The sequence below is a fragment of the Corvus moneduloides genome, chromosome 15 (assembly GCF_009650955.1).
Source record: "Corvus moneduloides isolate bCorMon1 chromosome 15, bCorMon1.pri, whole genome shotgun sequence".
NCBI classification, from domain to species: domain Eukaryota; kingdom Metazoa; phylum Chordata; class Aves; order Passeriformes; family Corvidae; genus Corvus; species Corvus moneduloides.
The window spans coordinates 303169-329528 of record NC_045490.1 but is presented as its reverse complement, the minus strand read 5'-3'; the positions used below and the strand labels follow the sequence as shown (position 1 = coordinate 329528).

At 46.9% G+C, this 26360-nt stretch overlaps 1 protein-coding gene across 1 annotated transcript; it reads left to right on the top strand.

Moving 5' to 3' along the window:
* STK32A (serine/threonine kinase 32A) lies at window positions 1-24491 on the top strand. Its single transcript, XM_032125343.1, has 13 exons — window positions 1-125; window positions 2601-2777; window positions 6636-6691; window positions 7691-7842; window positions 8663-8836; window positions 11411-11448; window positions 16402-16491; window positions 17739-17836; window positions 19653-19769; window positions 21494-21619; window positions 22555-22683; window positions 23029-23093; window positions 23365-24491. The coding sequence occupies exons 2-13, from the start codon at window positions 2726-2728 to the stop codon at window positions 23450-23452; spliced, it is 1185 nt and encodes a 394-aa protein (XP_031981234.1). The 5' UTR covers window positions 1-125; window positions 2601-2725; the 3' UTR covers window positions 23453-24491.
* Window positions 24492-26360: the final 1869 nt, after the last annotated feature.

The window sequence follows — 26360 nt, the reverse complement described above, 5'->3', positions numbered from 1 at the left end:
GCCCGGCCGGGACCCCGCGGGCGGGGCTGCTCCGGTTCCTCGGCTCCTCTCCTCCCGCAGGCTGCTGCCGCCCGCGCCGGCGGCTGCTCGGTCCCGCCGCGGCCCCTGCGCTCCGCTCCCCCCAGGTAGGCACCTCCCCGGACCGGGGTCTGATCCGCTGTCCCCGTGGCAGGGCGGGGCGGGGGGGCAAGGTCGCTCACTGCTGGCGGCGGCTCGGGACGTGCGGGGTTCCCCGGCAGCAGCCCCGCCGCTGCCCGCAGCGCATTTGGGCCGGGGGCCGTGCTGCCGGGGGCCTGGCTGCGGCGAGGAGAACCGCAGAAGACACCGATAGCTCCGTAGGAGACGCCCAGTGCACTGATGGTGAAATTTAGAGCACCTGCTCTCGTCCTTCCCCAACGCTGTTGTGGCTGCGGGGGAGTTCAGGGTGATCGTTAGTTCCTCTGGGACCAAAGCTCAGGGTGATGTCCCTCCGGGCTGTGTCAACGCCCAGTCCCGGCTCCTTGGCGGAGCCACAGCTTCCCTCCGAGCAGTGTTCGGGTAGTGCAGAGGTGGTGAGAGAAATGGTCTGTGAACCCTTGGAGGTAGCCGTCCCCATCCAGGGTTTCGGCAGTCCCCATCAGGGATGACTCCAACGGTGCGGCTGCTGCCCATCCTTCGGGTGGACCTCCAGCCCCTCCCTCAGTCCCCCTGCGCTCCCGTCCCCCTCAGAGCACATCCTGCTCGCGCTGCGAGTGCAAACCACGCAGGTGGCTGGATTCCTGTGTTTTGCTTTGGGTTTACATTCATCTGTTGGGACTAAGGTGTGCTCAGCCATGTGCAGGTGTGCTGCGGGCTCCGGGGCTGGGAGCCGGAGGCTGCCTTCACGCCTGTAAAATTCCCGCTGTGACTGATGAGGAGCACTGCGGAGTGGAGCTGCTGCCACGCTGCTGATGGAACCAGGGTCTGACTGAGCATGATGTTAGCGTGGAAGCCTTAGTAGGCTTGGCCCGAGGAAAAGTAATGATTTTAATAATTTTGTGACTTTGCAGCGGGAAACAGTGAAAGATTTATCATTACCATACCCCAGCTACACTTTGTAAAGGTGCAAATCCTTGTAATTATTACTCAGGCTAGCTTAACTTCAAGGAATATCTGCACTCCTTCCTCAGAGCTTGTATGTACTGACGTATTTTCAAAAACGAATTCGGCTCCAAACTGCTGTGCAAGAAAGTTTCCTTGGGAACCTGTGATATGAATACCTGATTTATGGCTGTTGTGTCTGAAAGTCTATTTTTCCTCTGAAGAGTAAGTTTTGGAGCTCAAAAAGAGGTACCGCTGTGGCTTTGAGACTAAAGGCTTGATCTGTTCTCTTCAGAAGCACTGATGGGAATCATAAACATTTGCTGCTTCATTTGTTTTATTGCTGGATCTTGTTTCAGTTCTGAGGTGGGAAATTCAGATTTTATTTTGGTTAGCTGGAGAGAAGGAGCTGGGTGTGCTGGTGGGGTAACTCATAGTATCCCATGATAGACCCAGTTCCCAGTAATTCTCTTTTTTCCAGCATCTTTCTTATGATTCCTCCCTTTTCTGCTTCAGTAACATAATTTAGTTAATTTAAAGTAAAGTGAAGTTAGTTAGTAGGCGTTTCTGGAGTGTAGATCTGAGAAAATGTTCAGTGAACATACGGATGCCCTGGAGAATGCTCTGGGCTGGACCCAGTCCAGATCTTGCTGCACTGTTACTCCCTCATTTTGTTCTTTTAGGGCTTTGTACCTCCAACAAGGAATAAACTTGTATGTCACAGGGATGTCAGTATCAAAAACAAGCACATAAAGGTGCATTGCATGTGAATGCTTTAAAAACATAGTGGCTGCTGTATCCTACAGAGAGTGTTCAGGCTCTCTCAAGTGTCACTAAATTCTACAGAGTTCTACGCTTCAGCATTCCTATATATGTCAGGGGAGATTGGAAAATTCCTGTCCCTTTGCAGTGGGACAGGAGAGCCAGTTACTGCAGCCAGCAACAAGCCAGAAATCAGGTTTTCTGTTTTGTTCATAGTTCATATCCAAAAAAAAATTCTGAAGAACCTGAGTGGAAACTATACCTTGATTTTTACATGGAATCTTTTCATTAAAAATACCAGAATGGTATGATTTTGTCCCAAATGAAAAACTTGTGTAACTGCTTAAATCAAAAGTTTGACACTGTGAATTTCTTCTTCCATAGCTTTTACCCTTCCGCATGACCTCAGTAGTCAAAAGTGCCTTTTGTTTTTATCTAGCCAAGTCAGTATGTTCATTTATCTTGGATATTGACCTCACTACAATTAGTCACCCCTGAAGCTACAAAATAGGTGCTGGATGAAACAGCAAACATGATCCAGATCCTTGGATCTTTGGGTCTGCTGGTCTATTTCTACCCTTCCTGTAGTGGGCAGCAGTCCTGATCTGAGTTACAAGGTTATGGTGTTACTGGTTTCTCTAGTAAGCTCCATTACAATGTGCTTTTCCCTGACAGTCAGTCTTGTCCTCAGAGCAATGAATCTCCAGTGAGACATTCGCAAGCTGTAAATGTTTCTTCATCCTGACTGATGATGAACTTTTGCTTCCTGCCTTCTCCAGGATGCATCAGCAGGACATTGCCAACGTCTGACAGGACTGACCCACATCAGCACTGTACCAGAGCCTTCGAGTGTGGGAGCAGAACCCAGAGGAGTGGAAAGTGCTGAGCCTGGGCTGAACACATCATGGGGGCAACCACCTCCAGCAAGTCACCACCCTTTGATGGGAATGAGGATGGTAAGAGCTTCTCCTGGTTGTTGTCTGGGACTGCAGAGTTCTCCAGTGCAGACTGACTGTGAGGGTCACAGCCAGCACCTGTCCTGAGGCTGCAACTGCCTGGGCATCCCGGGTCAGCAGAGGTGTGTGGAGGTCAGCAGTAGCAGCAGTAGTGTGCTCGTGGTCCCTACAGAGCTGCGGTCTGATGTTGGGGTCCTTTTGCCTCCCCTCCCAGCAGCTGGCTCTGAAAGCAGGATCGTCAGCAGAGGTTTGGTGTTGAGGTGTCCCTGGGACACTGCCAGGCACCTCGAAGGCAGGGACAAAATGCTGCTGCTCTGGAGGCCAGAGAGGTTCGTTCTGGAGGTCTCAGTGTAGGGAGGACTGGTAGGAAGTATGGTGTGAAGGTGGCTGGAGTGATGCATGCTCCTGTGGGTGTTCCTGGTGGCTGCCCAGCTGGGCAAGGCTGCCTGCAGGCACTGGGAGGCCAAGCCTGCAGGCTCGGTTGTCTGGAAAAGGAGAGTTGGAAAAGTACTGCTGGGAGCAGTATTGGAGGCCAGAGTCCCCGTGCTGCCAAGATTAGAGAGACAGTCAGTGAAAGATTGCTCCATAAATGTATTTGCCATTGCATGAGTCAGCTTGCTGACTGCGATATGGGCTTCTACCTAGGTACAGCAATATGCATATGTAGATAAATACAAATACATAGTAATAAACATAAAATATATGAGGAGCTGGATACCCCATCAACCAGTGTCCCAGTGTGCCATGAGGTGCCACTGCCAGTCTGCAGCTGCTCAGCTAAACCAGCTTCAGTTTCCAAATTATTAATGCAACTGCTTGCAGTTTTTCTTTGTTTTTCATATTTTTTCCCAGTTTCTATAGTGCAAAAGAAATCCTTGCTGTGAGGTTTTCCCGGAGATTTTATTCCTGGTGCATTTAAATGCTCAGTATTGGCATTTCTCATAAACAACCACTTATGCTTGCTCGGGATAATGAGCAGCTCTGTTCCTGACCACCTTCCTCAGGGTGATGTGCCCTGGCTGTGGGATTTTCCTGGGAGTGGCTGGTCTCTGCTGGGTCTCTCTCTGGGTCCAGTGTTCATACAGCATCAGCTTCTGTGACTGAGAAACACAATGCCAGGAAAGGTCCCGTCCCGACCATGTCAGGTGGTTCACTGTCAGTTTGTTAGGTTTCAGTGGGCTCAGGGCCACCCTTGCATGCTGACACAGCATGCAGACTAGTGTAGTTCTGTTTCCATGGCCCTGCACAAATTTGAAAAGTGGTAGCACATTTTTTCTCTAATTAGTCATGTTTTACTATACTGAGGGGAGAGGAACCCAGCTGGAGCAGAGATGTCCCCTAGGGAATTTTCCATTATCTTGCAAATCGGTGACCAGAGGCTATGTCACGTTAGATGTCACAATCTTGTGCTCATTCTGATTTCAATTAAAATTGTAATTAATTAAGAGCTTCTGGGTACAGTAGGAAACAACACACTGCTCCCTGGCATGGGCAGGTCCCTCCCCCAGGCTGCAGGTGGTGGGAACCAGTCCCATCTCTGCAGCTGTGCCACAGGGAGACTTTCTCTTTGGGACCTGTGACAGTCGGTGGAATAGCACAAGTGGTGTAGGTGCTCCATTTCCAGTCCTAACAATTCTTGCATGTTTTTCCAAATTGCTGTTGCTATAATTTCACTATTTTCTGTGGCACCATGATTTCTGTTTGAACTTCTTGAAGGGTTCTGTTTACCTTCAGCTGAAGTGGGGTGACAGGATTATTTTTCTCTCAGCATTTCCTCTGAGCAGACAGTTGTGGATAATGAGCAAGTGAAATGAAAAGAAAATGTAATAACCAGACAGAAGGTTCAAGGCTACAAGGTGATCTGATTCCTGGTGTAGTCAAGATGAAACCATACAAAAAGCCAGATTTTGTTTGTGCTGGTCCTGGGCGGAAGGGTGTAGGAAGTGTCCTGGGGGGATGGCAGCCAGATGTTTCCCCCCGCTGGGGGGAAAGTTTGCTGCAAGATAAAGCAGAAATAGCAGGCGAGGACAGTAGCAGGTTGAGAAGGACGCACATCATTCTGTGGGCCTTTGGTGCTGTCCTGCTCAGCCCACCAGCAGCTGTTCTGGATTTAAATCTCCCTTGGACCAAGCAGAGCATCAGCTGTGTTATTGTTCCTCTGCCTGGGTCTGTGTCACATCCTGCTCCCCGGTATGGAGGGATTGGCATGGTTGTTCCCAGTCGTGTGGCAGTACTTGTTTTCCTGAGGCTGCAGAGCAGAGGAGAGAGGCAGGGAGAGAATACAGTGAAAATTGGGGAAATAGTGAGAAAAGGAAGATGAGTTGTAACAGACCATGTGGTGCTGTGCTGGGGTGGGCAACAGGGATGGGGGAGCCTGAGCCCTGAAAACATTGACTTGGCTTGACAGATGAGCCTGGGGATTTCGGCGACGTTGACTGGTCTTTGCTAAGGATGTTTTTTGTGGCTAGTTAGGGACCGTGTCTTTTTACCTAAATATTGTTCCTTAAACCTTGGTTTAGAAATATGACCCCTTGCTTACAAAACAGTGTTTCATGATTATACACCAGTTGCTTCTTTATGGCAATTGTATTATCTTTCTTTGCATCTCTTAAACACAGTTTGTCTGAGCTGGCAGAGTATGTGAATTTTGTCCCTGAAGGGCAAAAGCTTTGGCTTTTTCTTTATATGCTATCAGGCAGGGAAATGAGATTTATCTGTAGGTATGGATTCAGAATGAAGAGTACACGTTTGGTTCCTGATTCAGACACCACGAATTTCAGTGTTCTTTGGGAGCAAGACTCTGGACTAGTTCCCTGTGAAAGCTGGGGCTAGTAGGAAAGCTAAACCAGAGAGAAGTGCAAATGTGCTTGCACCTAGTTTGAGAGTCTTTAATAAAGTATGCAACTTAGCTTTCTTACACCCAGCTCAGTCTTAAACAACAAGAAGGCAGAGGGTGTGAACATGCTCATGAAAGCATTCCTGTAAAGGACAATAGGGATGAAGGGTGTGAACATACAAAATGTGGCTGCTAGCTTAACTCCTCTGGATTTGCAGCTGTTCCAGATGTTATTGCCCAACTGTTAATGCTGTGGTCTGCCCTGCTCTGCAGAGCTCCATGCGGGGTCCCAGTGCCAGGGACCAGAGATGCCCCTCTCCCCACAGCTGTGGCTGTGTGTCATGGCACGGGGCTACAGCAGCTGACCTCTCCCCGAAGCGGGCACCACTCTCCTCTTTCCTTGCAGGTGATAAGCATCTTCACTCTCCCTTTTTATTCTGCAGGTATTCACCACCCTTCTCCCAGATGGTCTGACTGGTAAACATCCATTTCTCAATCATCATCGGTTTCTATTTACTTTGGTATTTACAGCTGTTCCAGCTTTGAGAAAGGGCATCTGTGCCTAAAAGCTTGCATTCCTTCTGAGTGCTGTAGCTGGTCACTGCAAACTTTGCTATGGTTAGACTGTGCCATCATACCTGAAAAGGTAATGGCAGTATCTTTATGTGATACAAGGGTTTTATGGACTCAGCCTTGAATTTGTTCTCAGCAGGAGCAAGGTGAGGCTAATATCTCTAACAGTGCAGGAGGGCAGAGTGAGAACATTCACTTGGTGGTTTCCTGCCTGATCTGCCATTGACAGAGGCTGACCTAAGGAACTTGCCTTCATGGCTGAACTGTAGAGAAAAAACCCCCCTGTTAAACGCCAAGTTTAAAGAACACCCAAATCTTCAAAAGGAACAGAACATTTCCAGAGCATCCCTCATTTTTCTCAGCTCATACGGAGAAAAAGTAGAAATAACATAATATTATCAAATGTCTGCTCAGCCACTTAATATTGAAATGTTTGCTCTTTCTTGCAGTTACCTTCGACCATTTTGAGATTTTGCGAGCTATTGGGAAGGGCAGCTTTGGAAAAGTGAGTGTTTTGGGAACTAATCACCGTGTGGACAGCTGGAGATGTAACTGAGTGGAAATGGATGAGTTGGAGGCTCACATGAGAGTACAGAACCAAAGCCCATGTACTATCAGTGAGCCTTGACCTGAGCTTTAATTCCTGGTCATCAGGAGGAAATCAGAGCCCAATTCTTTATCCATTCTGTGGCCACAAATCATATTACATGAGATTAAAGTGAGAAACTGATCAATCAAATGATCTGAATTTCATTAGATTTCTGAAAAAGCATTTTCTATTATTTCTCAACAAATCAGCACTGAACATCATGATGCATTTTTGATAAAGAACTACAATCAACATGAAATCCTGGCAAGTTTTTTTAACACATTATTTAATGTGTTAAATGTTTCTCTGTGAGACACAGTGTTTGTTATTAAGCATCAGGTTCCTCCCAAACTCCTGAACTATTATGTAAACAAAGCCTGTTTTGTGCTGCGCTCTCACAGGTTCTGAGGCCTTCCTTGAAGTCATGTTTCTTTCTAGATTGGGTGACATATAAGAAAGGTTAAAATTCTAAGCCCAGTACCCCTTAAACAAAGCCCAAGATTAACTGTGAACTGAGTGACACTTCTCAGGAAAGTGAGGATCAGGTGCTGGTCCCAGTGTTTGACCTGTAGTTCTGTGGTGGAGGGGGCTCTTCCCAACAGTAACTAGTGTGGGAGGGATGGACATGATGGTTACTGAGTGGCATTAAATAAAATGTTGACTTCTCTGTGATTCCCTGTCTCCCATGTTGTGATGATAAATTCCTTCCTCTCTTCTTCCCCCAAAAATTTCTCTTTGGGTGAAATACCCAATAGATTCCCAGGCAGTGTCCAGTGTTGCAGCATCGGTGGGTGGAGTTGTGCCTTGGCATTGTGGGCACTGCCAGAGCTGCTGGAAAGCACTCGTGTCACTGGGTTTTACCTGCCCCAATTTGCTGACAAATCATCTCTGATTTGTCCCGATTTGCTCTCTTAGGTCTGTGTGGTGCAAAAGACTGACACCAAGAAGATGTATGCCATGAAATACATGAACAAACAGAAGTGTGTGGAGCGTAATGAAGTGAGAAATGTTTTCAAGGAGCTGCAAATTATGCAGGGCCTGGAACACCCTTTCTTGGTTAACTTATGGTAAGACATGGCTCCTTGGCTCACTGGTTGAGTCAGTGCAGTCAATTACAGACACCTTCGAGACCGGACCTTCGTCATATGCTTCAAGCCTGTCTTGAAAGCAGCTGGCGTGTTCCACTGACTGGGGCTCTTGTTTCAGGGGAATCCTGTTTAGTTAAACAAGCAGTTATCTCCCTTGTCCCCTGCAGACAGCACAAGATAATTTGTTCATGTGTTCCTTTGCAGTGTCCCTGCAGGCAGGTATTGGCTATCACCATAACTGCACCTGCATTTAAAAGTCTGGCTTGTAGTGCTGCTCATCACATCAAGCAATCAGGATGTTGATAAAGAAAAATCCATGAGGAAAGCTGGTTGTCAGGCCCTTTCAGAGAGACACAGTCCATCAAATGAGGTCGTCTACAGAGGACCAGCAGAGACCAGCTGCCCCCCTGTTGTATTGAGCACATGGGTTCATGGACAGACTGCTGCCATGCGAGCCAGTGCCTGACAGAGAGACCTCCAGTGCTGGGGGTCTGGGCAGGGCTGTGCTGGTCCTGGGCTCCTCTGCATTGCTCCTGTGGTCAATTCCCATTGGTGCTCAGAGAAGACAGAAGGCCCATCTTGAGTTGTTCGTGCAATCTGTTCTCAGATCTTATGGATCTGAGACTAAATTAATGTCATCATAAGTGTGACAATAGTGGGAAACGGAGCATGGAAAGGTCATGAAATTGTAATTTCTCAAGTGAAAAATTCCAAGAAATGATTAGTATTCCCAGAGGTTCCTTTATTACCTGTCATTTTTCAGTGCTAATGTCCTTGAACCATGTGTATGCTGTTTTAGGTACTCATTTCAGGATGAAGAGGATATGTTCATGGTGGTTGACCTGCTGCTTGGAGGGGACCTGCGCTACCATCTCCAACAAAATGTGCGGTTCCAAGAGGGAACTGTGAAACTCTTCATCTGTGAGCTGGTGCTGGCCCTTGACTACCTGCAGAGTAGGCACATCATCCACAGGTCAGCCAGGCCACAGGCTATGCTGTGGGCAGGCTTGTTCCTCTTTGATGTGAAATGACAAATAGAAGCTTAAGTGATAAACAACATATTCTCCCACATATTTGCTTTTATGTGAAACATAAGGCTTCCCCGAGAAAAGTATTTCATATACGGCAGAGAGCATCTGACTTCTCCCTCTGGGGTAGCTGGGAAATAGCAAATTTGGTTGTCCGCTGATCCTGCAAATGATTGTCTCTGATAGGTTTTAATTAGCTGTAGCTCATTAATATCCATCCTGGTCCAGGGAGGGTAGGTGTCAGCAGCCAGAACTCCTGTGTTCATGCTTGAAGATGTCTCTCTTTGCCCCCCCTGTCTGTATTGCACCAAAATAAGAGGACTGGTCCCAAACACAGCTTTTTTGTGTATGAGGTAAATCCCTTTCTAGAAGTGCTGAGAGTTTCTTTTTGGCTACCACAATTTCTCATGGCCAGTGAAAAAATGCATGAGCTTTTCCCATACCTTTGAAAACTTGCAGAATAGCAGAGGAGGCAGAGGTTTCCCCTGGCTGGGAAGCAGGGTTTGCCTCTGGATGGATGGACACACAGCTCTTCTGCTGGTGTCATGGACAGCACAAACCTTGGGGGCCCAAGAGTTTAGCCAAGTTAGCTGCTGTCAGGGAGGATGAACAGGGAGGGACTATAGCATCAGTAATTGCAGGGAGGTCACTTCATTTAGAAATACCACTCCACATGAGCATTCTTGTGCAGTATAAGAATTAAGCATGGAAAGTGTAAAATTAAAATGGTCCTGTTTGTTAGTGGGTAAGGCACACACTGGTGAGGATGAATGCCTGTTCCTGTCCACAGTGTCCAGCTGCCATGTCCAGGTTGTGAGGGCAGAATGACCCCTTGCCTGTCCCTGCAGCCACAAGAGCCTAGAGCAGTTCTGCTCTGCTGCAGTCCGGGCTGGGCGCTGGGGTCAGCTCCCACATTCTCAGGAGTCTCCTCTTTCATGCTGCTTGTTTTGTGCTTTACATGCATGGATCTTTGCCCCAGTGTGAATAGGAGTGGGAGAAACTGCAGGTGAGATTGCATTGTGCTTTTCACACAGCTGCATGTGTTTAAGGTAACTCAAGTACAACAAAACATGTATGGCAGGCTGTAAAAATTGCAAGTTATTTAATTAACACTGTAATGCAAGTTGTTTAATTAACACTGTAACCCAGTGGGATAGTATTTGATTGATAAAGTGATTCAGCTGAGTCAATTACACTGAAACAGCTGTAATTGAGAACATCAGGAGACAGGGAAGCAATGGCTTTGTTTGGCTGAACAAAACTGTTCAGAGACAGCAAACTCAGGCTGGAATTATTTCCCACCTGGATGTAAAAGAAGGGGAAATATTAATATATTTTAGGTTAGGAAATGATATAACCAGTTTATAAAAAAGAAGTATACAAAAGAACAATAACCAGAATTATCTCTGGTCATTGTTTGCATCCTGAGAATGATCTTACTGTGCTGGTGTAATTCCAGAGGCTGCATGCCAGACTGAGGGAGATCAGAAACAGCCACAGTAGAAATTAAAAAATAAAAAAAAAAAAAATTGAAACCATTTCTCTGTGCTTAGGGGGAAAATCAGCCACTTACCTGATACTGCCTTGTGCTCTGGTAACAATGCCTGTCCCCATATTCACCTGTATGATGGGATGGCACCAGCAAGGTAACAAATGTTTATAACCCACTGGAAGTAGTTTGGGTGACAAGATGCCAGAGACCTGTAAGCTATTAGATGACAAGTAGATATATTGTGGGGTTTTGATTCCAGGTGGCTTGGAGAACTCAAATGTGTCTTAAGGATTGAATTTTTAAAGATAAAATCCTAAATGTGCTCATTTCTTCACTTGGAACTCCTGGGCCTGGTGGGGAGCACCAGCTGGCACAGGGTCACTGCACCTGTTGCCTGCCTCTCGGCTGGGACCTTCTCCCTGGGGCATCAGCTGGCCAAGTGCTCAGTGGGGACTGGTGTAATGAGCTCATTAAAGCCAGGTAATGGTTTGTAAAGTCACTCAGGTGAACACAGCTGTATCAGAGTATCAGGTGTACATTTTCTCCCTTCAGTGAAAGTGTTTCCCTACAGCATTGCTATAGGTAATATTTTGTGGGGTTCTTTTACTCAGGAATAAAACCTGTGGGTAACCCATTTGTATCTAGAACAGAGATGTTACAATAATTTAATGTGTACTGAGTGAATGGAGAACCCTTCTCAATACAGTATCGAAACAGATTGAAAAGTAACAGGAGGAAAACAATTAAAAGAAGCTCTAACTTAACTGTGGGTGGACTTAGACCTGAGTGCTGCTCACCCCAACCCCTGCAGCTTTCGAAGGGTACCCACTGCTGCTGATGCCGTTTGATTAGTCATTCTCTTACACCTAAATCAAACAGGAACATCAGAGCTGAGAAGCCCCGAGGCTCTGAGGGCGCAGTGTCTCTGCCAGGGTCCCAGAGCCTGGGCTGTCCTGAGGTGCCTGCAGCCGTGTTTCCTCTCACTTCTCTAGGCTAATGGCTGTCTTTCCTCTGCTTTTCTTCTCAGAGATATCAAGCCCGACAACATTTTACTGGATGAGCACGGTAAGTGCCAGGTGCTTTGTGGTCATGCATAAGTATAAAAGCAGTCAGAGAGAGGAGACCCAAGCTGTAGTCTCCGTGCTTGCTGGTGCCATCATTTGGTGTTGCTCTCTCTCCCTCAGCCTAACAGGGAGCAGGACCATCCCATCCTTTTGTGCTCCACTCGCTGTCTCTTGCTTTTTGAGCAGCAGTGTCTTGTACCTTCAGGGCACTGGGCAACCTGTGATGCTTTGGGGTTGCCTTGGTGTTTTAACCAACACCTCTTTTGGCTGACTGACTTGATGGTGTCCCCACAAGGCACTGGCAGGGACCATATGTTTGGCGCTGCTTGGGGTCTGTTGCCCAGCACACCTGATTTTAACATTTTCTTGGGTCTTGTTTAAAACTTACTCAAAATGCCTCATTTGAAGGGCAATGCTTGTGTCACTGCAGGGTTTGTGCAGTGTGTGCTCACAAACAGAATTAATTATGGTGCAATAGATAATCCTCATTCATGTATTTTCTTTTTCCTTGAGCATTTGGCATGGGGAGGGAGCTCTGAAGAGGATTTTGGGGCTGGGTATGTTATAAATGTTGCTATCAGTTTTTCTGTAGTTTTTCTTGGGCAAAACTCCTGACTATATCCTTGCATGGCCCTTCAGTCACATTTTTTTCCTGGCAAAGATCTCGCAGTGAAGAGTTGTCTGGTATTTATTGGTTTGTAATTCATTAGAGAAACATTTTGTTAGCTCATATTTTTTAAAAAATCCAAGTAACTGGCTTATTGTGAGAAATTTTCATTAGCAGTTACAGCAAGGTGCTTGAAGAGGAAAAAGTCAGTGCAGGGAAGAGGCATACCTGAATTTGTTATCACTTCAGAGGCTGTAGCAGAGATGCCGCAGCTCCCAAGGGAGGCATTGCCTGGCTCTGTGACCGGGTGTGTGTGACCAGGGTTGCCTGGCAGCATCGAGCCCAGGCTCGATCTGTTTGCATACGACCTCTAATTTCAGAGCACTGGTTGATTATTTATTTAGGAGCTGGCAGCAAAGTGGCTTTGCCTCCAGGTGCTGGAGCCCCTGTCCTGCCTCACTCAGTCCTTCTCTGGCTGTTGCCCCATACACAGACTGTGGAAAGTTCTGTCCTTCCTGATGTGTTGGGGACCTGCTCCTCCAGCCAGACTCCTGGCACTGCTGGGGCTCCAGGCTGCCCGTCTTTTGTGGGACTGCCTTTGGTCAGTTCGGTGCTTTGGTGACCCATCACCATTCTCCCAGAACCTCTGTGCCCCTCAGACTGGGATGACACAGCTTCCTGAGGGATCACCATGGCTGTGGGAATGTAGGTCAGCATTCCTTGAAGAGGGAAAAAAAAAATAGGAAAAGGCTCTGTACATGTCTGCAGCTGCATTCAGCCCAAAAAGACACAACCTACTAACTTCTTTAATGACACTACAATTCAGGATGAGTTTTGAGTCTATTCTCTGTTCACTGTGATTTTTTAACTCTCTATTGCAGAGGTTTCAGAGTGTTTTTTCTGGGGACATACCCTTGACTCCAATGTCCTTTTGTCTGTGACTTGTAGTATTCCTTTTCTTCATCCATGGCCGCAAAGGTTTGTCTTCCAAGGCATACAGAAAGCTTTGGACACACACAGAGTTTTTTTTCTTGTCCCCAAGGCAGCTGCTATTGTAGCTGCATGTTTATCTATATTTAGCCTAATAGATCATGGTTGTTTTTCAGTATCTCTTTCCCTGTGGCGCAGAGCTGCAGCTCCCTATTCTCTCTTCTCTCCCATCACCAGGCTTTCACACCTGGGATCACAAAGCAGATGCAATTTACTAACATTAATTTTTTTATAATTTTTGGGACCAGTCCCCTGAGACTATGAAGGACCTGAAGACCTTCAGCAATCAGACTTCAGTCCTTAATATTTTTATACTCCTCTTGTCCCTTAACCCTGCCCTTTGGCGCATCTACTTTTCCAGCTGTGAAGCTCGTTTCCAGCTGTGACCCCTTCAGATTTAAGTTTGGAAAGGCCCCCAGCTTTTTTGCAGATGCCAGCACCCTTTTTGTGGGTGTTAATAGCCAAGGGAGTTACAGGAGCCCTTGTGTACATCACTTAATCTTTGTGCAGGAGGCTGGTTCCAGTTTTTAATGCCTCTCATGATGCCACATACTGGTTGAAATGTGTTATCCTGACACTGACTGTCATGGACTTGACACTTTTGCCTCCATCACCCTGGTTGGTGACATTCTGTATTACCGTATCAATTTCAGCCAAGGAATTAACATGAGCCATAAATGAAGTGGAATATCAGACAAATACCTCTCTGTGCAAGGAAAGAGCCATTGTTCAACATCACAGATTGAGATTAGGTCCCCCCAATGAAAAAGCCCTCAGCAGATGACACATCCAGCAGCCATTCCAAGCACAAAGTGATTTCCTCCTTTAAAGACATGTTCATCAATTTGATTCAGTGACAGCATAGCTCATGTGGGAATGAACAAATATAACAGATGGCAGTTTCCAGGAGCTGTGACTAATTAATCAGGAGATTTTGGCCAGGTCATTTGTCTAATAAACTTGAAGAAAGGCTCAGTTTTATCTCTAGTGAAACAGAGATTTTTTGCAAGAGCCCTGTAATGGCTTTGCTCAGTATTCTTGCTTGTACTACTGCCGGAAGGAACTCAAGGGCAGTGTTGTAATGGGTGAGTTATGCCAATGCAGGCATGGCACACGCGGCCCATTTGCTCTCTCATCTCAGGTGAAAAAAAACCCTTCCAGTAGCCTCCATGCTCCATAACTCCTGGGGTTTCTAGTTTCATATTCTTTAAAATGTTTTCTTGGATGAATCTGCAGAAGCATTATATTTTTTGCACTAAAGATGTTCTAGAAAGATGAAGGAATTATGAAGTAACAAAGGTGTAAAATACGATAAGAAAATTGTTTGCCTTAAGGCAAACCCAGTGATTGATCATGCAATGCCAGTTTCAGGCAGGCTGGGCTTGGGGAAGCCTCATGTGGTGCCTGAGTGCAGCTCTGGCCATGCTGGTTCAGAACTGGCTGCAATTAGAGATGCTAAGCAACCAGGAAGACACAAGCCTTAAGGTTTGACCCAGCAGCAACCCCCAGTAAATCCGTTGTGGGCACCAGTAGCTCCCACCCCGTAGCTCTCTGTCACTGTTCAGCCTCGTACTGCCCCAACCCCCTTCCTCAGCCTCACTGGCTTGATTTGGTCATTTCTCAAGTGGGCTAGTTTATAAAACTTGTCATTTATTTGAAGTGAATAATTTAAAAGATGAATCCAGAGAAAGTCACATTTGTGTTTGGAATATCAAATTCTTAATAAGCCTTGATGATTCGTATTTCTGAAAACAGCTTCTCACAAAGTGGAATGAAAGCTAGCGTTGAAAGGGAGAACGGTGCAAGGATGCAGAGGACGTAGCCAGATAGGGCAGTTGGATATCATTCTTCCTCCCTAGTGCTCCCCAGCAATGCGATGCCACTCTTTAGTGGGCAGACTGGGGGACTGAGTGCCCAGTGGATGGCGTAAGTAGTGGGGAGGGCTCCATAGGTCTGTCAGGGACTCTGTGCGAGGCGAGTGCCGATGTCTGGCTCATGCTCTCCCAGCAGTGCCATGGCTCAACAGAGGGAACATGGATATGATACAGAGATTTTAGGTGAAATCACAAGTTCTACTTTTACTCCCCAAGTTTTCCCAGCTACATCAGGTATTTGCAGCAGGCAACTTGTATTGCTGCTCTCACAGAATAGATCTATAGGCACAGTCATAAATACTTACTGAAATGCTCATGGCATCCAGAGAAGACAACAGAAGTTTATTGCCAGAGCATCAACTTTTAGACCTATGAAGGTGATCTTACTCTGCTTTGACTCATGAACTAGTGCAGCAGTGAATTTCTAGCTGTTGAAGCTAATGACTGAGGAAGGTGGTGTCACAGCCTCTGTGTCAGTAAAAGTCGCTTTGCTTCGACCTCTGTGGTTAGTGGAAACAGCAGCAATCCAGCTCCCTTCTGTTACTGCCAAGGGCGCAATGCTGCAAAACACTACAAACAGAACAGCCGATGTGTTGACAGTGAACCCACCTTTGTCAGGGGTGAGCGGGCTCAGTGCTTGAGGAGATGCAGGAGGTGGGGAAATGGAGCCTGCCTGCTTTTGATCAGGAAAATTCACCTGAACCAAACCACAAGTTTCAGAGAGACTTGCTTCTGTGCAGCCAGCTGTGTCTGATCACCTGCATCACCTTGTGGGACTGCTCCGTTCATTGACAGTGGTTCAGTTAATGGGGAATAATAAATTAAATGCCTTAGGAAAAAAATCAAGTAAGAGCACAGGCAGGAGCTAAGTGGGAGCATTGTCTTTCTCATCATTGCAGATCACATCTACCTTTTTTATTTCCTTTTTTGGTTCACAGGCAGCAGCTGTGCATATTATAGGCATGGCAGCAGAGCCTGTTCCTCCCCCAAGGGAATTTCATGATGTTTGAATTTCTGTGCAAGACTCTTGCTGCCTGCTAAAGGTGTTTGGTTCCATTCTGGAGGCATCCTCTAAAGAGGAAAATGGAGGGAGCGCTTAATACCTGGAACACCAGATGGCAAAAAACTAGGGAGCTGAACTTCAAGATTTTGGGTTTTTTTAAACATAGTGGAATTTTTTTCTGTGAGAAAAGTGCTGTTTTCCTAAAATACAGGAAGACTCACAACAATCATCACTAAATTACTTCTTGGAGAACTCTTATATTTTCTGGTTCCCCAGAGGGAAAATAAGGGAATATTTGGAAAAACAAGAGACATCTGCAAGCAGCCTGCAAGCTGAAGTATTTTCTATCAGTTCTCCCACCAGAATTTTTTTCCTGGAAATTCCTTTCCATGGAGTATTTTGCTTTATGTTTCTGATTCAGAGCTATTTCTTGTGTGAAATTAAAACCAACCATCTTATACATTAGCCTCTGTCTTTCAGGACATGTGCACATCACCGATTTCAATATCGCCACAATGCTGACAAAGGAGAGCCATGTCACCACCATTGCTGGCACAAAGCCCTACATGGGTGAGAACCAATGGCAGTTGCATGTTCTTGAATCACCATTCTATAGGCTTGGGTGGACTGCTGTGGTGGTACACAGTGAAGACATTTTTGATTAGAGTTTGGACCCTTTTCTTCCTGTTCCGCATCAAAACATACACAGTTTGAAGTGAGGGGAACCCTGGAGAGGAGACGCAGGGTGGGAACAGGAGTCCCTCTCCAGAAATGCCTCAGTGCAGCTGGGGAATGTGTGTGTCCGTCTACTGACGCAAGCACACCATGAATACAGATTTTAGCGCCATAATGCCACACTGTACAGCATGGATTTGATTATTAACTAAGATAGTTGCACTCCTGAGATCCCCAAGCACTTCACAAGCAGCAGTCACATTGTGTAGCAATGATGAAATACTCCTGCTACCCTTGAGAAGGGAAATTATGCACATCAGTTTGTTTTTAGTCCCTCAGTACATCAGCACGAAAGTCTTATGCTGCTGTACCACTAGCAATAATTTGAATTTTTATATGAAATGACTGCTTTAAAAATTAACATTACTCTGTGTTTAGGCCAAGTGAGTGGTTGTAAGAAAACATTGCTCCTTGTTTTGTTTGGTTTAGAGCAATTCTTGACTCCCAGGTTGTGCAAAAACCCTGAAGTACTTTTTCCCGTTAGTGAAAAATCTAATGGCTAAGAAAAAACATTTCAGTTGGTCCCTCCCCCCGCTTCCCATTAAAAGCTGTGGTTCTCAGGCTTCATTCAGTTAAAATTTGGTTTTCCATGCCAAGGATGCAGTTGGCACCATGTCTGCATTTATGCTGCATATTAATGTTCCCAAAGAGCTGCTTTCATTGATGGCTGAGACTGGATTTGGGCTCTGCCAGACTGAAGTGCTTGAACAAAGAGATGAGTGGGATGGGAACAGCTTCCCAAGATGCAGATCTGCTGAGCTCTGACAGGGGCAGAGACTCTTCACCAGGGAGATGAAGAGATACTCAGGCCACCTTATGCCTAGATTGAGTGAATGTGCTTACTCTGGAGGACATTTACTGTGAATGATGGGAACTCCTGTGTCAGTAAAAGGAATTTGTTCTTTTGGGGCCTTGGGGGCAGAGAAGCACAGAGAGTTTCACGTGGAGAGGACTCTGGGGCTACTGGGTGGCCCTGGTGCAGGAGCATGGCAGCACGGGAAGGGCATGGGTCAGGTGTTCCGTGTTCCTCGTTCCCACTTGGGATTGCAGCTAGGCAACTTTTTCTCCCCTGTATTTTACAGCACCTGAAATGTTTAACTCCACAAAACCCACCAGCTACTCCTTCGCCGTGGACTGGTGGTCACTGGGAGTCACTGCCTATGAGCTGCTCAGGACTCGGGTATGTGTGTGGCTCATGGCCTGGCCTTCTCTGTCCTTGGACATGCTGTTGGGAAGGTTAATGCTTTATAACAGAGATGAGACAGCCAAGATGAATTCGAGGCTTTAGGGGTTATTACAGCAGAGGAAGCAGAGACCACATCTTCACCAGGGTTCTTGTGATCATGGCTAAGAGCTCAGAGAAGCTGCTGCAATACAGAACAGCATGTTGTGGCAGTTCCCCACTGTGGCTGAGGGCCCCGGGGTTGGTATAAGTGGGACAAGGCAAACAAGCAATAGCTCCTGAAGTTTGGGCTGCAGTGTCCTTTACTTGGAGCTTCTATCCTGCAAGGAAAAAAGAAAACTTGAAAAAATAATCTTGTTGCTGTTGTAACAAGACTGAGCCGTTGTAGCAAATGATGGGAAAAGCCCAATCCCTGCCTGTGCCATCAGGGCTCTGCTGCTGACTTGGGCAACGTTGGGAGCCGAGTAGATAGACAAATACATCAGTGTGTTGGAAGTGTTGTGTAAAAAAGTGGGACAAAATTTTAAAAATTACATTCTTCTAAACAAAAGAATGTAATTTAAAGAGGAATGTTTAAAATCTTGTGAGGCTCTGAAGCTTCTTTTCAGTATGAGTATGCAAAACATGTTTTTTAAAAATTCTATCATCAGTCTTTGCAGAATGCCTGAAAAACATTTTGATTAACAGATTTTTTCAGTCGAATTTGTGTGTCTCACTTGTGAGAGATCAGTTTAGCAGACATTGAGGAGATGTGGCTGTCTGACTTGTTAGGTAACTGAGAGGCAATGCACTCTCTGTAAACATCTTAATGTAATATTTGAGTTTTCCACATATAATGCTAAATGAATGGCAGGACTGCATCTCGTTGATGGCACTGCTTCTAAAGGCAGGAGCAGAAATGCTATTTTGTGCTCATACTTGATGGCACAGCCATGTTGAGATGGTGGCACCTGCGTGGCTGCCACGTGGGGGAAGTGAAAGGAGACCATGAGGTCCATCTAGCGTTGGCACATGTCAAGCGCACCGCACCTGATCTGATCTCACTATTTATAGCTACTATTCTTTAAATGTACTTTTAATACCCTCCTGCCGTCTTCCCCCCAAAATAAGGTAAAAATCTGTGAATCAAAACTTTCAAGATGGAAACACTCTGCCATTTTAAGTTCTCTCTCCAGGTTAGGCAGCAGAATTTTTGTAGATGGAAAATAAACAGGGAGGTGACTTTACCTGAGCAGTGTCACTGGCTGTACACTGCATGTTGATGCAGGAGGAGTCCCTGGTGTTCCACTGCACCATGTGCTCCTCTGCAATGGCTCACCTATCCCAGTGACATGACACTGGCCATGGGGCAGAAGGGACTGTCACCCTGCGTCCTGACGCACACCTGAGGCTGGTGACCCTTCCTGGGACATCCTTTTCCGAGCTGATTTTATTGTTGGGACGCATTTGTCTCCTGTTCACCGGCATTGTCCCCAGCACGAGTGAAGTATCAGGAGTGCTCTAACCACAGCACTATGTGTCATAGCCTTGTAAGATAAAAACACTGAAAAGACCAAGCAAATTCCCACTGATAACTCTGACTTCCGGGGTTTGCTCCTGCCTTTCCTGCTGTTAAATGCCTACTTATTAGCTTAGTTCTTGCTGACATTTTGTTTTTTTCAACTGAGCCATGGTCACACAAGGAGAGATGTCCCACAGGAGGCTGCGGACTGGACAGTGAGATTGTGTGAAGCTTCTGGGCTCTAACCAGATTTCCCAGGGAGTCTGAAAAAGCAGATAAATTCAAGTGCTTTTCTTGTGGCGTTTCCCACAGAGGCCATATCACATTCGGTCCAACACTTCCGCAGATGACATCGCTCATGTGTTCAAGACAGCTACAGTGATGTACCCTGCCGCGTGGTCCCCGGACATGGTGTCACTGATCAAGAAGGTGAGGGTGGCTGCAGGGCGGGCGAGGGGCTGGGAAGTGTCCGGTGCTCTTGCCACTTGCAGCCTCTGCACTACATGGTGGGAAGCCCTTGCAAATGGTGACATGGGCAACCTTGGCTTCCAGAGTTTCCTCTATAACTTTGCTTTTGGGAATTAACTGACTTAGAAGCAGATATTGATATATGTGTCAATAAATTTAGCCCCAAAATTAAATTTTTTTAATTCTCAGCAATTTTTTCCCAGTAATGGAAATATTTTCAAGAAGTGCTGAGACTGTTGAAATCCTTTGATGGCATGTGGTTTATGTACCACTGCAATTTTTTTTTCAATAAAGCTGTTATCAAAATTGCTTTAAAATCATTACTGGAAGCATTTTGAAGCTGAAATCCCATTTGAAATGAAGCCATAGCTTCAGTAAACAAGACTATGGCTTAACAGTGGTAGCAAAACTGAGCACTTAACCCCTGCATACCATCACTGGCAGCAAATTTTAGGGAAGTTTAAATAGTTTTTTAATTTCAAATCAGTGTGGGCAATAAAGTAGTACTTAATGTAGCTTTCAACTATTTCTTGTTCCAAATAATTCGTATATGTATTCTATAATTTCTAATGAAATAGATGATCAAACATTTTAATGAAAAGAGGCTGTCAATTCTTTGCTGAGACAGAATCATGGTGTATTTTCCAGGAAGAAAATTGAAGAATATCTCCATTTGCTGAAAATTCAATGAAGCCAGTATTTCATTAAGCCTAACAGTAATACAGGGATATTTACTGCAGATGTCCTATGTGTTGCTATGCTGGAAGTTTTTCCCTGGACCACAGCAGGCTGCAAACCATGGAGGCTCCCTTGTGAATAAATAATACCATGTCACAATTATTTAAATTTCCCAGTGCTCCTTTGCATCTGGTTTAACAGCCATATGTATTATACATGAAGTCAACTGTGGCTCCTTTCTGGCTCAACCATCCCCTGTGGGTTTCTGTATTTATTAACGTCCCAGGCAGATGCTTATCATCGTGGAGCCGCAGTGCTGGTGTTAGGCTGGAGTCCAGAGCTCTGCAGAGGGATCTGGGCAGTGGGAACATTGCTGTGTAACTGGCTGCATGCCAGCATGAGGAGGGCTGTGCGAGTCACTTTGCCTATACCCTCCCCAAAGGGTTTGGATCTTCTGGTTTTCCTGCTCTGTTTTAGGAGTGCATGGTGTCAGAGTTTATGCAATGTATAATCCTTGAACAGAGCCAACCTCAACTCTTCCCTTCCACACAAGTAATCCCTACGGCAATGTTAAAAAATGATGAAAATAAGCAGTGTGAAGGCATGCATTCACACTGGAATAAAATTATTACTTTGGTAGAGTGAAAAAAGAGGATGTTTTACTGATCCAGTATTAAAAGCAGAACACAAAGGCCTGAGTGGAACTCCCCATTCCAAACAGATGCTTATTTTTAACATTGGACAAATTGTTTAATGCCACTGTACTGCCTCATTGCCTGCTCCTGCAATGGGGATAAAAGTAATTCGTAAAAATGGGAATAAACAGAGTTAGAGGTTGTGAGCCTGTCACGTACCCTGGTGAAGGGTACGTGCCAGAGCAGGAGAGGCACTGGTCCAAGCACCAGCACTGATGCGGTGTCTCTGGCGCCATGTGTCCTTAGCCCTGCTCCACAGAATGTGTATGCTGTGGGGATGGTCTCATCTCTTCCCTTTAACTCTTGCTGCAGTTGCTCGAGCTGAACCCCGAGAAACGTTTTTCTCAGCTAAAGGACATCCAGTCCTTCCCGTATCTCTCTGATGTGAACTGGGATGCTGTTCTCCAGAAAAGAGTAATGCCAGAATTCATTCCCATGGTAAGGCCATCTGAGTGTAAAGGTTCCTCACACCCAGCACTGGGACATGGGACATTCTGACAAATTTCCACTGAAGCATGAGGTGTCACAAGGGAAAAAGAGTGACCAGGGCAGAGCTGTCTCTTCCCAGTGTAGCAAAGAGTAGTGGAGGGAGACTGTAGTGTGGGTGCCCCAAAACTGACATGCCCTGTTTGTAATGTTCCCAGAATTTCTGGGTGCAGAACCCACTGGGTTGTGCATCTGTGTGGGATGGACAGTGCCTGTGAGCCCTCTCATGCTGAGCTGCTCCCCACACCCAGTGCACCAGGATGGGCTCAGCAGCAGCCTGGGGATCACCCACCATCTTACGGGAATTGTTTTCTCCTGTAATGCCTCCCCTAACAACCTCATTGTTAACAGTAAATAGCATATACACTAGATTAGTGTTTCTGGGCCCTTTTAAATTGAATTAAAACAGCACACAAGTAACAGAACCCTTACAGAGAATAGTCCAACTGCTCCAACTGGTTTTCAGCAGAAGTTGGGCTGAAGTATGAATATCTGTTAATTGTATATCCACCCTTTTTTCTGGGTTTCTCTGTGGTGGGTACGATTCTGTATTGCTTGAAGACCAGTTCTGCTGGCTGCTGTGCTACTCTCAAAGAGGCACAACCCAGCCAGGACACTGTCCTCCTCCTCATTGCCACTCCAAAGCATCCAAAGTGCAGAGTACATGCAGGACCACAAAAGGAGCCACTGTCACGCCTTGAATATGGCCCCTAGCTGAAGGGACTGATAAAGTATATCAGGAGTATGGCCAGTGCTCTTGGCTGCATGTGAAATTATAATGAGTCCATCTTTTTTACAAAATTCCGCTCCCAGATGCAGTCCAGTTTATAAGAGACTCCTTAAGACAGGCTCTGATCATTTAAGGCCACCTCTCTCTTCCCCTCCAGAAAGGCAGACTGAACTGTGACCCAGCCTTTGAACTGGAAGAAATGATCCTGGAATCCAAACCTCTTCACAAAAAAAAAAAGCGCTTGGCTAAGAAGGAGAAAGACACAAGCAAAAGCAATTCATCCCAGGTGAGAGCAAGCAGGTACAAGCATGTGGTCAAGGAGGTCTTTCATTTTTCAATGATTGCCATCTAGCAAGACCACAGCAAACTGAACAGAATAATTTTTTTCCCCTTGTGATCGAGTTTATTCCTAAAACTCTCCCCCATCTTCCCTGTGGCAAAAGGCAGAATGTGTATGCACAGGTTTACTGCAAGAGGAGAGCCTTAATGCCATTCTCCCCACTGCAGGGCTAAAGATGCTCTGTGCCTAAACATATCGCCATGTCTCATTGAAACTGTCCTTACAATGTTTTTCTGTGTCAACTGTGAATTTATTCCTGATCTAGTTTATTTTTCCATTCTGATGTGAAAGGCCAGCCACCTCCAGAAGCACCTGGAAATGCTCCAGAGGGACTTCATTGTTTTCAACAGAGAAAAGTAAGTTTTGATTCAGAGGCAGCAGAAGAGGCACTGGCCCTTGCCAAAGCCTGTGACAGTTTTGGGGGGCCCAGGGCTGAGGGAGCTTGGGGAGGGAGGCTGTGGGGGCCCTGTGTTGAAGGAGCTTGGGGGGCTCAGGGCTCGAGGAACTGTGGAGTGAGTGGCAGCTCATGCCAGGGAGTGGGGTGCTCCAAGGTGGCTGTGCCACTATGGGGTCTTGGCACTGTCTGGGCTTTCCCTCACAACTCAATCATCCTTTTCTATCCCCAAGGGTGAGACCTCATCATGACAGCATCCAAGAGACCATGACAAAAAGTGGAGGTACACACAGGGAGGACAACCAGAACAACCACCTCTGAGAACAGCACAGCCCGTGCAGGGGACCTCCTCGTGGGGCTGCGGCTCACCAACCCATGCACCTTCACAGTGTTGGGCCATGGACTTGTCCTCTGCTGCTGGGACCCTGCCAACAGCCCAGGGCACAGAGGAGAGCTGGGCCACAGTTGATTAGACTCAGATCCTGTTATGTTGCCTTTCCTGGTGGCAGGAATGGGACCACAAGACAATGGATAAGACAGTATCCACTGTTTTGGCTTGGCTGGCAGTTGCCACAGCTCTTGGTGTCACCATGCAGGCAACTGCCACAGTGTGACCGAGAAGCTGAGCTGCATTGTGCTTAGAGGTGCCCACCACCACGTCAGTCGCGGTACTGGGACCACAGCTGTGCCGTGCCTGAGGGCTCTGCAGAGGTTGGGATTTCTGCATGGATGGGCTCATGGCTGGCTGCCTGAGGTGGAAGAGGTGGCTCTCAGATGCAGGGTCTTCACCAGTGCATTGTGACAAAAGTGGCCTTTGCTTACAGGCAGCTCCTGCAAACATCTATGAGGATGGGCACAGGAGGCTGAAGATGAGCTCCTTCCTTAGTTGGGAGGAGGCAGCAAAGGTTTCCTGCCCATTTAGCCCTCTCTCCATGTACCCAGCAGGGCTGGCATGGTGCGTGGTCGGTGTGCCGACAGATGTGGACACCAAGAGGTAACAAGCAGGCACTGGTGAATCCCGATGCTGTACCAGTCTAGCCTGAAAAATCCATTCACTATCATGTTAAACTGCTGGAGTTCACTGAATCTGATGGGGTTTGGCTTCCAAAACAAGAGGGAAATGTGAATGTGTATTTTGAATCTCTCTACCACTGAAACAACACTCGATTTAAGCAGGGACTGCTTACAGGAAAAACTGCAGTGCTGATGTGGTCTTGCCAAGACTGAGATTGGCCAAAGCATTGCTACTGCGGTAATGGCGGGAATTATGCTATTATTTAAATGCTTTGACAGGCCTGAGGTTTCACCTCCTTATTTGACATTTTTCCCATTCTCAGCAATATAGTGAATGCATGATGAACTCTTTACCTCCCATTAACCCAAAGGTCAACATCCTGTCTGCCCCATCTGTCCCTGCAGTGGCATGCAGCAAGTGTCCCAGCATCGAGCAGCCCAGTTTGTGCCTAAAAACAAGCTTTAGTTTGGTGTCTTCCATGTTGTCGCCCCTCCTGCAGGGGTGGGGAGTGGGTGTCCCACAGCTGCTCCCCAGCTGGCTGCCGTCACCTCAGGGTGCTGGGGTGAGGGGAAGCTGCTGCGACCTTGGCTGCAGCGCTCGCCACGCCGGTGCCCCGCGTTCCTCCGCGCTGCCCGCAGTGCTCCGCACGATGTGCTGCGGCCTCACCACCTCCCTCCACACGCTGCGCCTGGGCAGCAGCATCGCCGTGCCTGTGGAAATAACCACAGGGAAAGGCCACCCTGTTCCGCACAGGGAGCCGAAAAGCTGGAGCGGAGTTAGTTCATCAGTAAGTGGGTATCGGAGTCCTCAACGAGTGTCATTGTCATGGGAAAGTCACCTTTTCCTGCTTAGTCACAACACACCTTTCCCTGCTCTGTCAGAAGACACCCCAATTAATGTCACAGTGTGCTTGCTCTCCCCTTCCCCAGCCATGCTGGCTTTCAAGCAGTAGGACTTCGGAGAGAGGTGGGGACTCCATGTCTCGGCCTTTGACTCATCATTCCCAGGAAGCCTTTCCAAAGCACCTCCAACGTTTCCCATTGATCCTCTGCTCTACACCCAGTCCTACACTGGGTCTGGGGCCGGGCACTGAGTCTGGCACCAGGCACTGTCAGGCGGACTGTGCTGACCGCTGTCCCTGTCTCCTGCACAGCACATCGCTATCATTGCCCTGCTCTGGTACAGGTAGAGGTTCAAATACCGTAAATGTATGTATCTGGAATCCTAGCTCTGCTCCTCCCTAGGAAAGAATCTACTGCTGCAGAAATACCTCTCTACTGGCTGGTCAGAGAAGCCCCAAAACAACTGAAGTACTTAAATTGTAAGAACATTGCATATTTAAAAATTCCTCAAGGATTTCTTCATCTCTCTATTCCTCTCTTCCTCTGTACACAGAGGCAGTTTCAGCTTAATCTCTACCAGGCAACAGGAACAAGCCTTAATTATTTGATGGAAGAACTTCACAAAGCTTGTAAGCACAGCCTTCGCCACCCCGTCACAACTATTCTGGCCTGGCCCCTTAAGGACTGCTGCAGGGACAGCTTGTCCTGCCTGAGTTGCAGACATGTAAAAATAAGTATTTCAAGGTCAAGTACTGAAGAAGGGGAAGAAAGTGTATTTGTTTACCACAGCTGAAACTGACCCTTAATTTTTGTAGTCTTTAGAAAACAATCATCACTTTTTTTTTTTTTGCATGCTTTGCAAGCTTTGGAGGACAGTGCCTCTTGGTCTAACAGACAATGCCTGATGGAAGGCGGGCATTTCACTGACAGGAGTCCACAGAAAACAGCCTCCAAGGCTGTCCAGACAGGATGACCCCAAAGCTGTGCCCAGGCAGTGCCATGTGGAGCTGGTCCCTGTCAACACACAGAAGACAGGGCACAGCTCTTGTCAGGCAGTCACAGCCCATGGTGGCCAGGCCATGCTCAGCCAGAGACTGCATGGACAAATGGAACAGGCTTTTACAAATACTTGCAATGTGCTGTTTTGCCAGTACCTTTACCTTTGCCTGAGAAGCTACACCAGCACCCTGAGACCTGTAGCAGTGACTACTGCATGGTATTGCCCCGATGGCCTGTTGCTATAGCCCTCTCCAGCCCCAACACCACCCAAACCCCTCTGTCATCTCAGCCCAGTTCCCTGCGGGTGCAGCTGTGCACTACCCCTGCCAAGCAGCAGCAGTCTGAGGAAGAGAAGAGCCAGCCAACAACATGA